This window comes from Sinohyriopsis cumingii, chromosome 17, assembly GCF_028554795.1.
Source record: "Sinohyriopsis cumingii isolate HCF-2022 chromosome 17, ASM2855479v2, whole genome shotgun sequence".
Lineage (NCBI taxonomy): Eukaryota > Metazoa > Mollusca > Bivalvia > Unionida > Unionidae > Sinohyriopsis > Sinohyriopsis cumingii.
The window spans coordinates 17,928,325-17,945,899 of NC_142977.1; the positions used below are offsets into that span (position 1 = coordinate 17,928,325).

Sequence of the window (17,575 nt, forward strand, 5' to 3'; positions counted from 1 at the left end):
AAGGAAACATGGCATAGGATAGAAGGATAATAATGAAAGTCAAACGGTCACGGTACTCTTAGACATTTTAGCAGAGTTAAGGAGTCTTAAACAAATGTATCAGACTTCTTTATTATGACCGAAGAGAAAATGACCTTTCCAAGGTAAATAACCCATCCCTGTTACTACACATGCCGTACCACCCCTAGTGGTTTGTACCAAATCATCGACAGGAGGCAGTGCAGAAGTAAGCCTTGGCCGTGTCAAAGGCTTAAGGCAGTTAAAGCTGATTGATTCCCGTTCGTGAGTTTGTTTTTTAAACAAACAAATACCCAAAGATCCTTTTCAGGGCCATCCACTTCTCTCGAAAAGAGATAGTATTTCAATTGAAAAAATCAATTAAAACTCAAAAAGCCCTTTTTTTACCCATCATGTACGTGTGTGAATGTTTGAGTGAGTGTAGGTTCTTATTCTAAAAATCAAAACCAAGAGACACTTACTTTTTAAGCCTGGCATATTCTGGTACAAATTTTACAATCCAATTCACAACACAACATAACACTTTAAAAAGTACATAGGATTCTTCTGTCTCTTTCTTCACTCTCTGTTTTTTTTAAATTTCTTCACTTTCACAATTTTTTGTTCCACTTCTTCCTCACTTTCTCCTCTTCTTCATTTCTTCTCATGTTTTTCTTTCTGCACATGTCTGGGTTCTTCCTTTGGGACGGGTACCTCTTCTTGCAGTTCAGAACCCCTCTCTTGTTCTTGTTCCTGTTGCTTCTTAGGGCAATCTGAAGACCAATGTCCTTTTTCTTGACAATGATAACAGGTATCTTGACTTTGTCTCTTCTAGCACCTGCTTTGCTTTTTTGACGGTCTGGACACTCTGAAGACCAATGCCCTTTCTTCTTACAGATATAACAAGTATCTTGACTTTTAACTCGAAAGGAGGGTGAGTAGTCCGTCGGCTTGTCGGAAGAAAATTTTCATATGACACCTCACAAAGTTCTCACCAAAAGATCGCTCTGTGTGGTTTCTTCCATCGTTCTCTTGGTTTGATAGTGAAATGAATATTGGAAGGGAAGTCAAACACTCTTTATAAATACGCTCTTCTGGCAAGGATATAAAGTGACCCATGGTGTTTAAAATGTAGTCATTTGACTTTTTGCAGCAAAGATGAAACGATCGCATCAATTAGTGAAGAAAGGATAAGAAAGTAATAGGCAGAAACGTGATTTATCGCTTCGCACAGTAGCTGAAGTCTTGGGACAAATTCATGCCAGTGATATTGAAGATGACATGAGTGAACCAGAATCCAGACTCAGCGATTCTACACTCAGCCAAAGTTCACCACCATTAGTAAACCCTAAAAAATACTATCACATTCGAGAGAAAATTTAGAACAACGGCTTACATCTACACGGTGAAGTTTAAAGATTTAAAGTCCAACGTACCACTAGAGAAAGCAGAGGGCTTCATCACCAAGGTGTGGGATTCTTTGTTAACCACTCTGAAACGCCAATGTCAAGTCAAAGAAGACGATCGCTTGAGACTTTGCATTCATCACGACAGTCTGAAATCCCCTGTTTTGATCGAGTTTAGCAACACAGTAGAATTGACATCTTCCAAAGTCATCGACAAGATTCAACACGTGCAACAATCATTCACATCAACACCACTGAAGGGAAAAGACCTAATTTGACACCGGACCCATACGCTATACCTATCTCGGCATGCACTCCGCCCTGATAGATGGTTTGTTCTTCGACTTTTAGATTGCAAATCCTTTGACCGCCAAATCCACGCAGCTTACATATCCAGCCACAGAGGGAAGAAGACCCTTAAAATCGGACCTAACCTGACCGACTAGCAGCCCTTAGCCGCCATATTGACTAGAGCAGACAAAGGAAATCCAGCCAAGCTGCCAGCCACGCAGCCATTTTGGATCATACCACCTCGTATTATAACTAAGTACTTTAGTACAAGATAGGAAAATTGATAAGCCTGCAAGCAATTTAAACTCTGTGCTGTTTACATCTCACTATAATATGTTTTACCGTAATTATAATAAATTCCGTATCTACTAAGCTTGCCACCTATCCTCTTAAACAGTCTCTAGGAACCATACTAGAACCGACTGGATTGAATCCACACATGATAATAGCACCAACTATCATTGTGTGATTTTAAAACATAGAGAATAAATACGACAAATAACACAACTAACCACTACCTTTTTCTCATAATAACAACTCTAGCTATTAGCACTTTTCCCGAAAACAGGCACTAGGAAACACTAGTACCACGCCTGGTCAGAATCCTCACAAGTTACAAGCACAAGCAAACCGCTGTCAGATTTTTCGAAACACGGAACGTAACAGAATCTCCTTTCTCCTTGTTTCTTCCTAACCACCGCTTTAGGTATACTTGTGTACGTTTGTGTGTGTGTGTGTGTGTGTGTGTGTATCTCTCTTTATATATATATATATATATATATATATATATATATATATATATATATATATATATGTGTGTGTGTGTGTGTGTGTGTGTGTGTGTCTGTGTGTTTGAAGATTTGTTCAAGTCAAGAGTAAGTGAGTAAAATAGCAACATTTTAATGCACTCCCTGGCCTTATATATATATATATATATATATATATATATATATATATATATATATATATATATATATATATATATATATATATATATATATATATATATATATATATATATGTTTTTTCTATGCTCTTTTTACAACCCCAGTCAGTACTGACCATAGTCTGAACCATTCTATCTATGACAAGTAAATGTTTCTCCTAAATAACTGTTTATATGATCAAACTGGTGTTTTTGATGATGCGTCTCTCACGTTTCTCGAGCTCATTATGAATATCACATCACATTCGTTCGCTTGCTTCACTTTAGCATCTCTACTTTCAAATGGACGAAACAACTTCTTTAGTTCATCATTATTCATGTTCATTTAATCTTCAACGTCACGCCACTGACAGTAATATTTGCATCCATATTTAATTCTTTTTATGTCATTATAGCTGTTCTTTTCTAGCTCATGCATCAGTACTCTATTTGCACTAAAACACATTGGTTTTGTTATGTTTTCTATCTGGTCTAAATTATTATGTTCTTTCCATGTGCATGGCTATAAGCAACATAAAGCAACCTAGTCGGAATTTTGATTACGTATGTCATGACTTTAAGCAAGATTTACATATTTTGTATACTTATACAAGTCATAACAAGAGATTGTATCTCTCTCAGACGTTATTATAATGCTGTTTAATGCATTCTCTTTAGAATATGGCTTAATGCCATTTTGGTTCATGTTTCTAGTCGATTATAATTGGTCAGATTTCAACCAAGTACAGCATTTTTCTATCATGACAATCACAAATGAATTCATAACCTAGCAGCGGAAACCATACACGATTATGAAAAGAATCCTTAATAAATCGAAATAAATAGGCTATTGACAGTTTACTTTGTAAAATACGTTCGGTTTTTTTCTCCGTCCACTCCTTTTATAGTCGCTAACTACGGACATTTATTATTTTCTTCAGTGCACGTGAAGTTTATAAATAATTTTAATGATATCCAGTTTGCATTTAAATACCACTTTCGTCAAACCCTTGCTCTTCTTAGTGGGCCTGCTGGTCAGGCGATTATAGCGGATCCGAGGTCAAGCAATTTCAAATTGCAGTGACAATAGTCCCAAAGGATTTCCCAATCTACCACTGGAAATCCTAACTGATATGAAAAGGATCTTATCAATGGTAATATTGGCAGTAAATCTGAAAATGGTTAAAATTCATTTTGCAAAGTATATCCGGCTTGTTTCCTCATCCACTTGCTGTATAGTCTTTAATTACCGACATGTAAGGGTCGAGGTAACTGAATAACAAACTAAATAAGGAATGACCACGTGTAATACTTTCTTCATTGTACACATGAAGTTTATAAATAGTTTAATGGGAATCCAGTGCACATTTTAATATCAATCTCATCAAACCCCTTGCTCCTTTTAGTGGGCCTGGCCATGCAATTGAGAATTATTTCTATGGTAAGGGCGCTGGACCAGTATGGCTGACTGGAGTACATTGCTTCGGAACTGAGACAACAGTGCTGAATTGCACTCATTCTTCATGGGGAGGCAATGAATGTAGTTATCGTCAGGATGCTGCAGTTATCTGTGGCCAACTATCAGGTATTCAGCTTCAATTCCATTTTGTTTTTGTACAGTACGGCAGTTTCAATTCGACATATTTTTTTTGGGGGGGGGTCATTGTGAAAGAGTTGGATTGTGTAGTACCAAACACATTTCTGCAACATAGTCACGCCATATAAAAACTGCGTAGTGAAAACATGTTTGCTAGCAGTGGATAATTCATAATGTGATCGGAAGTATAATGAGGCATTATCAAAACATTGAATAAAAGGTAGCTGGATCAGGCATAATTGTTTGATAATAATATTGAACTGAAAATGTGATTAAAGCTATTAAAAAAGTATGTACAAAAAAATAAGTCAAACTGAAACCATACAACCTTGGTGGATTGCCTTCATAAACCCTGTTGGTCATCGGGCTTTAAGCACTATAAAGAGGAGTCAACTGCAGAAAACTGTCAGGTATTCAGCTTCAATTTTACTTTCTTTTCCGATTCTAACTGTAACGTCGTTGAATCTCGAAATATTGTTGCCATTTATTTCTTTGGGTTCATTATAAACTAGTTGTATTGTATAGCCATTAAAAAGTATATATAAAAATATGAGAAATGCAACATTATTGATAATAATATTGAGTTGAAAATATGATACAAAGCCATTGAAGAAAAAGCATATGGAGGAACTATGAGAAAATCTGAAACCATAAAATATGTATATTAAAAATTATCAAAACTAATTAAATAAAAAAATTCTTTTTTGCAAGAAGTTGCAACTCGTTAAATTAAAGATATATCTTAGTCAATTTCTACTATGGTACTCGTATTAAGATCATTTATATTCTATATAAGCGTTAATTGTTAAGTATTCATAAAGATACGCACTCGCAATCATATGAAATGACGCCTACTCTTTCCCATTGTTCATTGTGCCACGAAGTAGTGACTGAAGAAGTGACAAAATAGCTATGACATAATGGTGAAATTATGTAGTACTAAACAAATTTGAGAGTACATCATTTCATCGTGACAATCGTTTGTCATTGGCAAATCGATATGTGAAAGCTGCTTGTTAAGGCACTATTGCTGATGAGAATATTGTGCTGACAAGATGTCATTTAATTGCGTTGAGAAAAGGGAAAATAAAAAATGATGTAACATTTCTTGAAAGCACTGGCATCGGAAACTATTTAAAAGATTACTTTTATTTGCAGGAAATAAACACCCAAATAATGAGGCACATGAAATATATCGCACTTGTTGTAATATCATTGATATCAAGACACAATGATGCATTCCATCACAACATCAATTTTAATTTTTGATATATGATAAGCATGTTCGATATAGCTCTAATCCATAAAAAAAAAAATATTTTCCCACTAAAAGCCGCACCGATCATCAAGTTCAACTACTTCTTTACTATCTTCTCCGTTAAAATAGTTTGTTTGTATCTTCTATAATTTCTGATCTTAAATGATGGTATTGCTTTCTACGCACAGCATAGTTTTATTTCTTTCGATAAGCACATAAATTGACATGGAATTTTCATATTATCGTACAATTATTCATCTGCCTTTCTCTTTTGTAGCATTCTCTGTGGTATAAACATGTGAATAGTCCAGGGGGTCTTTTGGCATTTGCGTCTTTGATTCGTTTTGTAAACTGATTGTTTCATTTACGAAGAACTAGACTGGCATTAAACATTGGGAAACATTTGTATAGCTGCGAAGTTGACAATTATCTCTCTCTGTGCTTTTCTCTCTCTCTCTCTCTCCCTCTCTCTCTCTCTCTCTCTCTCTCTCTCTCTCTATCTCTCTCTCTCATTTATGTGAATCATGCCATTGCTGAATGGCAAGTATTAGGTCTTGTGGATTATTGCAAAACAATTATCAAATGTTAACCAGGTCTTCCGGCTGGACGAGGTAACCTGTAACGTAAGAGACACATGTCTGGTGGATTTTTTCCATACAGGGTTGTTGAAGCACAACTTACAATGAATCTTAGTTTAGCCTATACATAAGTCCTCCATTATTTTCGTTTCCACTCGTTCCTGTTTCTCTATACATCAAAATACTAGTGCATATCAATATATGAACATTTTAGAAAAATGTTTAAATAGTGTCCTATACCTGACGTCATTTATGAATGGTAAAGAAAGGCGGAACAAGGAAACTTCCCACAGTCGCATCCAATCGTTAATGAGAAGGGGGACCAATCAGTTACACTTAAGGGGTATGTTTTCGTTTTGACATATCAAGTATATTAAACCGCAAGCACTATATGTAAGGTTAGCAACTATGATATAATAAATATGGGATTCATATCTTCATGTGTGACCAGTAATATTCCGAGAAGTTTCTTTATGAGGTAATAAATGACATTGTATTTATAAGAATGTATTAATTTTATGTTAATATTGTTGAAAATAAAGGAATTATATTTGAGTATCATTCCATCTTTTAAATCTATTCTTGGTGCAGATTGGGACATTAAGACTTTTTTAATGTCTCACGTGATGATTTTGTATTTTGAGCTTGATACGTGCATAAGAAATAAAGACTATCATTATTAGTATTATCTCTTAGTGGTGTTTCTCTATTTAATTTTGAAACCACATTATGTTGTCTAATGTCAAAACTACTTGATGCAGCATTCTTGCTGTTAAAGAGAGTATCGGATTCAGTACGTCCTGGTGTGATTTGCAAGGCATGCTTTATACTGGGGTTTTTTGGACTGTTTTGTATACTTTAGTCGTACGACCACTTGGTTTGCCCATCCATACTCGGTGTTTGTTTTGAGGAATGATATCTGACCTCCTGTTTTATATCACCGCCCCGGTCTGAATATTAAAATACCACATGGTTTCACATTGATTTTCACATATTCCTTCTCTGCCGTGCGATTGTGCTACATTTTTGTATGGTCAAGAACACATTTCATAGACAGATACCTGAGTATTACATGGGATATAGTGAATGTTGGGGCATAAGTAATTAAACGAATTGAAATTAATGTTGCAATTAATTAAATGCAAATTTTTCACTATGTGTTTAAGTAATTGTAGTGCATTGTTCACTCGAGACTGCTCATCCATTGATTGAATGGCCAAAGGCAATTTTGTATCATGTTGTCAGGAAACAGGTTTTTATTTTTAAATTGGGAGTGTGCAAATTACGAATACAATTGTTATTTTGCATGTATTTATGCACGGCTACACATGGTTAGAATACACTATTTAACACTTTTCAAATGAAATTTGTGTCTAATAGATGTAAATTTAATTAGAAGGATTGAGCAAAGTAGTATTTTCATTAAAGTAAAAACTAAATGGTCATATTGTTTGTTCTAAGTCGATGAATAGTAAAACGTTACCTGTGCACATAACAAGCTCGCAACAATGAAACCTATTGAAAGAATGCAAATATGTACATTTAGCTATATTCGGAAATTGTGCAAACAAAAATAATTAGAAATGCTCACAAACCATTAGCAATAAGACACCTGTTCAGTGGGTATTGGTGGTAATCCCATCAAACAGGCTGTTATAAACAAACCAAGTGTGAATGAATCAGTATCTTCTCGACGTCAATATCCGTACTTATTATATGCTGATGTTTTTCTCCGTTAACTTTACATTGTCAGAATCGTTCAGTATTTTACCATATTGCACACCTTCATATTTCACTCACATGCAGGTTGCCACATGTGCCCAATAGTGTATTAGGAACTTCTTTACAAACAAATCCTGTACTCTCGTGTAGCAGACGCTTTACATTTTGGTTGAATAAATTTGTTTCTGAATGAACTAAAGCAGATGTTTCATGGACTGCCACATACCAGCTGCTTTGTTATATTCCGCGTTAACATTTTTGATATTAATGTATTTGATTTTCGTGATAGAATCCAGATTTCATAAAATTGCTTGGTACTTACAAATAACATGCAAGTTATAAAGGCATAAACTGTCTCCTTTAGCTGATAACAAGAATGGCAAAAAATATACGTACAGTTTCACATTCTCAATTTCCTCATAATGTACTTTCTTAGTTCTGCAAGTCCAAATTACATGAGCCATGTCATAAGTTCTCAAGCTTGATTCCACATTTCGAAATTGTAATGTAATTTTGACTATATTCCAAGTGCAATTACATCCTCCTTACTGCCCTCAAAATGAAATAAACATCAAATTCAACAGCGCCTTTTTGATAATTGCAATTGAAACACTTCATATTTTTCCCACATTATGATTTCAAATAGTCAATGACAGAACAAACACATTTGCAGAAGAAAACACGCTTCTCCCACACTGCTTCAATCCGATGTACTTCAGGTACAAGTTGCACAGATGAATCCAGTCCATAATCAGGTAAATTCGTAGAATCAGCACAAATACCAACATCTATTCATTCCAGATCAAATGTAAAACTTGCTGCAATTCTCATTCATACACAATACGATTCCAAATTTCAATTTCAATTTTAAGTGGACAAAAACACCATTTTGTTTAGAAACGTATGTCTAGCACGCGAAAAGTTCAGATTTATCGGGGCGGAGTTATGTGCGCATTAATAATGTTGTTGTGTAATAATGAATCTGCGCCTGTGTATTTAGTTTGGAATACGGCATACATTTATTTACGTTCTTTCTTGTAGTGTATTTTGTTTATTTAATTAAGCCTTAGATAGAATAAGAAAATGAGCATATAATAAAAAGGTTAGTGCATTTCTATGGGAAAATATGAACTTGTTTTGTCGGATGGATATAATGCACTCTCAAGGTCTTACAGTATTCCATCCAAAAAAATTCGTTCATATTTTCCCATACTAATGCAGTAACCTATAAATAGTGTTACCAGTAAATAACAATAAGATGCTCGCTAGGAATATTAGCTTTCTTATGTAACATACAAATACACTTGAATTACATGAGATAAACTCATGAGATGGATTTTGTTAATACTAGACATCACAGTGTGATAATATTAGATCAACATGAGAATATATAATTTTGACCCCAAAACTATGGGTCTTTTCTTTAATTCTTATTATCTTATACAATATTTTATACAAATGTTCCTTTTCAACGATGCATTTATTACAAACAAGTCAAAAATGAATGTTCTTTTTACCATCTTTAACTTGAGCGTGTGTGGATAGTATGTTTTTGGTTATGTTATTGCTCCTTCCCGTGTGTGGATAGTATATTTTGGTTATCTTTTTGCTTTCCCCGCGTGTGGATAGTATATTTGGGGTTTGTATTTGCTTCTTCACGTGTGTGGATAGTACATTTTGTGTTTGTGTTTGGCCCCTCACCTCTGTGTGGATAGTAGATAATATGTGTAGTAAATGTAAGGGATGTTTTCCTTCACGGCCGTGCTTGACAGATATAAAGTCAAAGCGTCTTCGTTCGCTCCATTTTACGGAATAAGCAAAGAAGATGGCAGCAGTGTCTGATTTATTTAATAACTTGAGAGATAGCTATTTATGGATGATAGATGCTGAACATGTAGTTGAAAAGATATAGAAAGAACGGAGGTTACCAGAGAGTCTGGACTATGTTTACAGACTGAAAGTATCCAGGGAGAAGATAGAAGGAATACTAGAAGAGGAAGTAAAGAAGCTGAGAAGATTGGTTAATCCCCTCTATGTGAGAGTGTGAAATGTGAAGGAGGAACTAGATCATGTCATGAAAGTGGGGTGCTTTATGGAAAATATAGCTGAACTTGACATGAGTAAACCCCATCTAGAATCTGCCAACTAAGTTGAACACTTGATGAACTAATATAGGACTGACAAGAAGGGAACGTTACTGATTCTGTTACAAACTGTTGTAATGCTGTACTTTTGTCCCTCCAAAAGAGAATTGATCTGAAATTCTACTCAACAGCAAAACTAAAGACAATACAAGTTACATCCAACTTTTCAACACTAAATATACTTATCATCAATGATTAAGATGATCTGCTGTATTTCCGTACCACTTTCATTTAATTGCATCAAAACATTAAAGTCACTTCCACCCAACTCAAAAATCATTTTCAATTGAATAAGGTGACTGCTCTATTTTTAGCACATATCTCTCCTAAAAATGTGTTTCCAACGAAATCCACACAGGTAGCCCAGTTCAGCTGATTGAGTTTTGTATCCATAAAGCAATTGTAATGCGGAAAGAAGTAATTAATTTCTCTTCCTCTGCCTAGTGGAATATTTCAAATATTTATTGAAACGTACATGATAAACAACGCATCTGAATTTCCCGTATTTCTTCAAAGGTCGTAACATCTATACCACGGAAACATTCACTTCTGGAATTCTCCTTTACTCATGAATACAGTCTGTGTCTAGATAATATATGTTTAGGAGTCTAAGGGTATCTCTATACTAACATCTTGCCGTAGAATAATTTATGATCGTATTTGCTAAGAACTGCTGCTTTAAGACACGAACATACACAATAAAATAAACTCTCTCACTTTATTAGAAAATTATTGGGAAATAAACCAGTAAGAAAATGACGACGCTTACATATTCGTTTAGTAGCAAACTGGGGAAGACAAGTGCTACATTGTGTAGAATATTAGCTAAGGAGATTACACCATCTTTGAGTATGTTGCACATATACATCTAGCCGCTTCACAAATTCTTATCAAGTGTATACTTTTTCAAACAGATGTCAAGGTACGGCTGGTGCAAGGAAGATCCCAGAGTGAGGGAAGAGTAGAAATTCTTTTTCTTGGTCAATGGGGAACAGTGTGCCACTATGGGTGGGATAACACACATGCAAATGTCGTCTGCCGAATGCTTGGCTTTAGGTATACTTGAGTGTGTGTGTCTCCCTCCCTGTTTATATATATATATATATATATATATATATATATATATATATATATATATATATATATATATATATATATATATATATATATATATATATATATATATATATATATATATATGTATATGCATATATATTTGTTTATAAATTTATATGTATACATATATATCTGTATATATATGTATATAATATATATATATATATATATATATATATATATATATATATATATATATATATATATATATATATATATATATATATATATATATATATATATATATATATATATATATATATATATATATATATATATATATATATATATATATGTGTGTGTGTGTGTGGGTGGGTATGTGTATGTGTCTGTATGAAGACTTGTTCATGTCAAGAGTGAGTAAAATATCTACATTTTAATGCACTAACTGGCAATATATATATATTTCTATGTTATTTTTACAACCCCTGTGAGAACTGACCATAGTCTCAACCATTCTATTTATGACAAGTAAATGGAGTGGTTCTCTTAAATAACTGTTTAGATGATCAAACTGGTGTTTTTGATGCTGCGTCTCTCACGTATGTTGAGCTCATTGTGAATATCACATCACATCACATTTGTTCACTTATTTCACTTTAGTATCTCTACTTTCAAATGGACGAAACAGCTTCTTTAGTTCATCATTATTTACCTTCATTTAATCTTCAACGTCAGGTAATTAACCGTAATATTTGCATCCATATTTTATTATTTTTATGTCATTATAGCTGTTCCTTTTTAACTCATGCATCAGTACTCTATATGCACTAAAACACACTGGTTTTGTTAGGTCTTCTACCTGTTCTAAAGTATTATGTTCCTTACATGTGCATGGCCATCAAACAACAGAAAGCAACCTAGCTGGATTTTTGATAACGTATGTCATGACTTTAAGCAAGAGTTGCATCAATGGTGTATTTATACAAGTCATCACAAGAGATTGTATTTCTTGTAGACGTTATTATAATGCTGTTTAATCCATTCTCTTTATAGTATGGCTTAATGCCATTTTGGTTCGTGTTTCTCGTCTATTATAATTGGTCCGAGTTCAACCAAGTACAACATTCTTCTATCATGACACTCACAAATGACTTCATAACCTAGGAGCGGAAACCATACACGATTATGAAAATAATCCTTTATATATCGGCAGACATGGGCTATTGACAGTTTACTTTGCAAAATACATTCGGTTTGTTTTTCTCTCCACTCTTTGGATAGTCTCTAACTACGGACATTATTTTTTTCAGTGCACATGAAGTTTATAAATAATAGTATGGATATCCAGTGTGCATTTAAATAGCACTTTCGTCAAACCCTTGATCTTCTTAGTGGGCCTGCTGGTCAGGCGATTATAGCCCGATCCGAGGTCAAGCAATTTCAAATTGCTGTGACATAATAGTCGCAAATGATTTCCCAATCTAGCACTGGAAATCCTAACTGATATGAAAAGGATCATATCATTGATAATATTGGCAGTAAATCTGAAAATGGTTACAATTCATAGAGTAAAGTACATCCGGCTTGTTTCCTCGTCACTTTGCTGTAATGTCTTTAATTACTGACATATAAGGGTCGAGGTAACTGTATAACCAACTAAATAAGGAATGCCCACGTGTAATACTTTTTTCAGTGTATACATGAAGTTTATAAACAATTATATGGTGATCCAGAGCACATTTTAATACCACTCTCATCAAACCCCTTGCTCCTTTAAGTGGGCCTGGCCGTGCAGTTGGGTCTGCTTACTATGGTAAGGGCGCTGGACCAATATGGCTGATTAATGTAGAGTGCCAAGGACATGAAACAACCCTGGTGGATTGCCTTTTTTACTCCTGGGGACGCAATGGTTGTAGTCACAGACAGGATGCTGGAGTTATCTGTAACTAACTACCAGGTATTCAGCTTCAATTTTATTTTGATTTGGTACATTACGGCAGTTTCATTTCGACATATTCTTAGGGTTTTTGTTTCATTGTAAAACATTTGGATTGTATAGGACCAAACACATTTCTGCAACATAGTCACGCCATAACAAAAACTGGGTAGTGAAAGCATGTTTGCTAACAGTGGATAATTCATAATGTGATCGGAAGGATAATGAGGCATTATCAAAACATTGAATACAAGGTCGCTGGATGAGACATAATTGCTTGATAATAATATTGAATTGAAAATGTGATTAAAGCCATTAAAAAAGTATATACAAAAAATATGAGAAAAACTGAAACCATACAAAATGGTGGATTTCCTTCATAAACCCTGTATGTCCTCTGATAGTAAGGACAATGAGGAGGAGTCATCTGCAGAAAACTATCAGGTATTCAGCTTCAATTTCACTTTCTTTTCCGATTCTAACTGCAAGGTTGTTGAGTCTCGAAATATTCTTGCTATTTATTTATTTTGGTTCATTATAAACTAGTTGTATTGTGTAGCCATACAAAAATATGAGAAACGCAACATTATTGAATTGAAAATATGATGCAAAACCATTGAAAAAAAAAACATGTGGAGGAACTATGAGAAAAACTGAAACCATAAAATATGTATATTAAAATATTTTCAAAACTAATTAAATAGAAAAATCCTTTCTTGCAAGAAGTTGCAACTCTTTAAGTTAAAGGTAGATCCAATACAGCTTCCTTAGTCAATTTCTACTATGGTACTCGTATTAAGATCATGTATATTCTATATAAGCGTTAATTATTAAGTATTCAGTAAGATACCACACTCGCAATCATATCAACTGACGCCTACTCTCTCCCATTGTTCATTGTGTCACGAACTAGTGACTCAAGAAGTGACAAAATAGCAATGACATAATGGTGCAATTATGTAGCACTAAACAAATTTGAATCTATCATTTCATCAAGACAATGATGTGTCATTGTCAAATCGCAATGTGAAAGCTGCTTGTTAAGGCAGTATTGTTGATGAGAATATTGTGCTGACAAGATGCTGTAAATTAATTGAAAAACTGGCATCGGAAACTATTTAAAAGATTACTTTTATTTGCAGGAAATAAACACCCAAATAATGAGGCACATGAAATATATCGCACTTGTTGTAATATCATTGATATCAAGACACAATGATGCATTCCCCCACAACATCAATTTTAACTTTTTGATATATGATAAACATGTTCGATGAAGCTCTAATCCATAAAAAAATTATTTTCCCACTAAAAGCCGCACGGATCATCAAGTTCAACTACCTTTTTACTATCTTCTCTGTTTATATAGTTTGTTTGCATATTTTGTAGTTTCTGATCTTATATGATGGTATTGCTTTCTACGCACATCATAGTTTTATTTCTTTTGACCAGCACATAAACTGACATGGAATTTTCATATTATCGTACAATTTTTCATCTGCCTTTCTCTTTCGTAGCGTTCTCTGTAATATAGACATGTAAATAGTCCAGAGGTTTATTAGGTATTTGCGTTACGTCTTTGAATCGTTTTGTAAACTGATTATTCAATTTACGAAGAACTAGACTAGCATTAAAAACTGCGAATTGGACAATTCTCTATCTCTGTGCCTCTCTCTCTCTCTCTCTCTCTCAATTGTACGAATCATGCCATTGCTGAATGGCAAGTATTTGGTCTTGTGAATTATTGTAAAAAAAATATCAAATGTTTACCAGGTCTTCCGGCTGGACGAGGTAACCTGTAACGGAAGAGACACAAGTCTGGTAGATTGTTTCTATAGAGGGTTGTTGAAGCACAACTCACAATGAATCCTAGTTTAGCCTGTACATAGTTTTTAGAAGCCCTCCATTATTTTCTTTTCTACTCGTTCCTGTTTCTCTATACATCAAAATACTAGTGCATATCAATACATGAACATTTTAGAAAAAAAGTTTAAATAATGTCCTATACCTGGCGGCATGTATACATGGTAAAGAAAGGCGGAACAAGGAAAATTCCCACAGTCGTATCCAATCAGTAATGAGAAAGGGGATAGTTGGACCAAAAAAGTTACACTTAATGGGTATGTTATCGTTTTGACATATCAAATATATTAAACCGCAAACGCTATATGTAAGGTTAGCAACTATGATATAATAAATATGGGATTCATATCTTCATGAGTGACCAATTATATTCCTAGAATTTTGTTTATGAGGTAATAAATGAAATTGCAGTTATAAGAATGTATCAATTTTATGTTAATATTGTTGAAAATAAAGAAGTTATATTTGATTATCGTTCCATCTTTTAAATCTATTTTTTGGTGCAGATTGGGATGTTTAGACCTTTTTAATATCTCACGTGATGATTTTGTATTTTGAGCTTGATACGTGCATAAGAAATAAAGACTATCATTATTAGTATTATCTCTTAGTGGTGTTTCTCTCTCTTTTATTCTGAAACCACATTATCTTGTCTAATGTCAAAAATACTTGATGCGGCATTCTTGCTGTTAAAGAGAGTACCGGATTCAGTACGTCCGGGTGGGGTGTGATTTGCACGGCATGCTTTATGCTGGGTTTTCCTAGACTGTAATGAATACTTTAGTCGTATGATCACTGGGTTTGCCCAGCCATACTCGGTGTTTGTTTAGAGGAATGATATCTGACCTCCTGTTTTATATCTCCGCTCCGGTCTGAATATTAAAATACCACATGGTTTCACATTGATTTTCACATACTCCTTGTCTGCGTGCGATTGTGCTACATTTTTGTATGGTCAAGAACATATTTCATAGATAGATGCCCGAGTATTACAAGGGATATAGTGAATGTTTGGGTATAAGTAATTAAACTAATTGAAAGTAATGTTCCAGTTAATCAAATGTGAATTTTTCACTATGTGTTTAAGTAGTTTTAGTGCATTGTTCAATTGAGACTGCTCATCCATTGATTGAAAGGCCAAATTCAATTTTGTATCATGTTGTCAGGAAACAGGTTTTTATTTTCAAATTGGTTTCATGCAAACTACGAATACAATTGTCATTTTGCATGTATTCATGCACGGCTACACATGGTTAGAATAAACTATTTAACTCCTTTCAAATGAAATTTGTCTCTAATTTATGTACAATTTAATTAGAAGGATTGAGCAAAGTATTATTTTCATTAACGTAAAAACTAAATGGTCATATTGTTTGTTCTAAGTCGATGAATAGTAAAACATTACGTGTGCACATAACAAGCTTGCAACAATGAAACCTATTGACAGAATGCAAATATGTACATTTAGCTATCTTCGGAAATTGTGGAATCAAAAATAAGTAGAAATGCTCACAAACCATTAGCAATTAAACTCCTCTTCAGTGGGTATTGGTGGTAATCCCATCTAACAGGCTGCTGTAAACAAACCAAGTGTGAAAGAGGCAATATCTACTCGACGTCGATATCCGTACTTATTATATGCTCATTTTATTCTCCGTCAACTTTACATTGTCAGAATCGTTCAGTATTTTACGATATTGCACAACTCCATATTGCATTCACATGCAGGTTGCCACATGTGCCCAATAGTGTATTAGGAACTACTTTGTAAACAAATTATGTACTCTCGTGTTGCAGACGCTTTACGTTTTGGTTGAATAAATTTGTTTCTGAATGAACTAAAGCAGATGTGGACTGCCACATACCAGCTGCTTTGTTATATTCCGCGTTAACATTTTTGAAGCAATGTTTTGGTCTTTGGAGATGGAATCCAGATTTGATACAATTTCTTGGTACCTACAAATAACATGCAAGTTATAAAGGCATAAACTGTCTCCTTTAGCTGGTAACAAGGATGGCAAAAAATATATTTCCAGCTTCACATTCTGAATTTCCTCATAATGTACTTTCTTAGTTCTGCAAATCCAAATTACATGAGCCATGTCATGAGTTCTGAAGCTTGATTACGCTTATCGAAATTGTACTGTAATTTCCACTATATTCCAAGTGCAATTACATCCTCTTTACTGCCCTCAAAATTAAATAAACATCAAATTCAAGAGTCTTTCTGATAATTGCAATTTAAACACTTCATATTTTCCCACATTATGATTTCAAATAGCCAATGACAGAACAAACACATTTGCAGATGAAAACGAGCTTCTCCCGCACTGCTTCAATCCGATGTATTTCAGGTACAATTTGCACAGATGAATCCAGTCATAATAACGTAATTTCGTAGAATCGACACAAATACCAACATCTATTCATCCCAGATCAAATGTAAAACTTGCTGCAATTCGCATTCTTACAGTACGAATCAAAATTTCAATTTCAATTTTAAGTGGCCAAAAACACCATTTTCTTCCGAAACGTATGTCTAGCGCGCGAAACGTTCAGATTTATCTGGGCGTAGTTATGTGCTCATTAATAATGTTGTTGTGTAATGATTAATCTGAGATAAACTCATGAAATGGATTTTGTTAATACTTGACAGCTCATCACACTGTGATAATATTACATCAACATGAGAATATGTAATTTTGACCCCAAAACTATAGGTCTTTTCTTTAATTCTTATTATCTTATACAATTTTACATACATATGTTCCTTTTCAACGATGCATTTATTACAAACAA

The 17,575-nt window shown here is 34.1% G+C and overlaps 1 protein-coding gene across 5 annotated transcripts in view; it reads left to right on the top strand.

The window, feature by feature from the left end:
* The window catches only part of LOC149777841 (scavenger receptor cysteine-rich domain-containing group B protein-like), a 38,008-nt gene extending 22,635 nt beyond the window's left edge, over positions 1-15,373 (top strand). Inside the window, exons 7-10 of one of the 5 annotated variants that reach the window (XM_089938898.1) lie at positions 4,026-4,204; positions 10,833-10,974; positions 12,756-12,934; positions 14,687-15,373. In XM_089938898.1, coding sequence (XP_089795024.1) covers positions 4,026-4,204; positions 10,833-10,974; positions 12,756-12,927 — 493 coding nt within the window. In that variant the 3' untranslated portion in view covers positions 12,928-12,934; positions 14,687-15,373. Of the gene's footprint in view, positions 1-4,025; positions 4,205-5,751; positions 6,738-8,447; positions 8,530-10,832; positions 10,975-12,755; positions 12,935-14,686 lie in introns of those variants that run through there. The other 4 variants (XM_089938899.1, XR_016415473.1, XM_089938900.1 and 1 more) reach the window with 4 other exon arrangements.
* Positions 15,374-17,575: the final 2,202 nt, after the last annotated feature.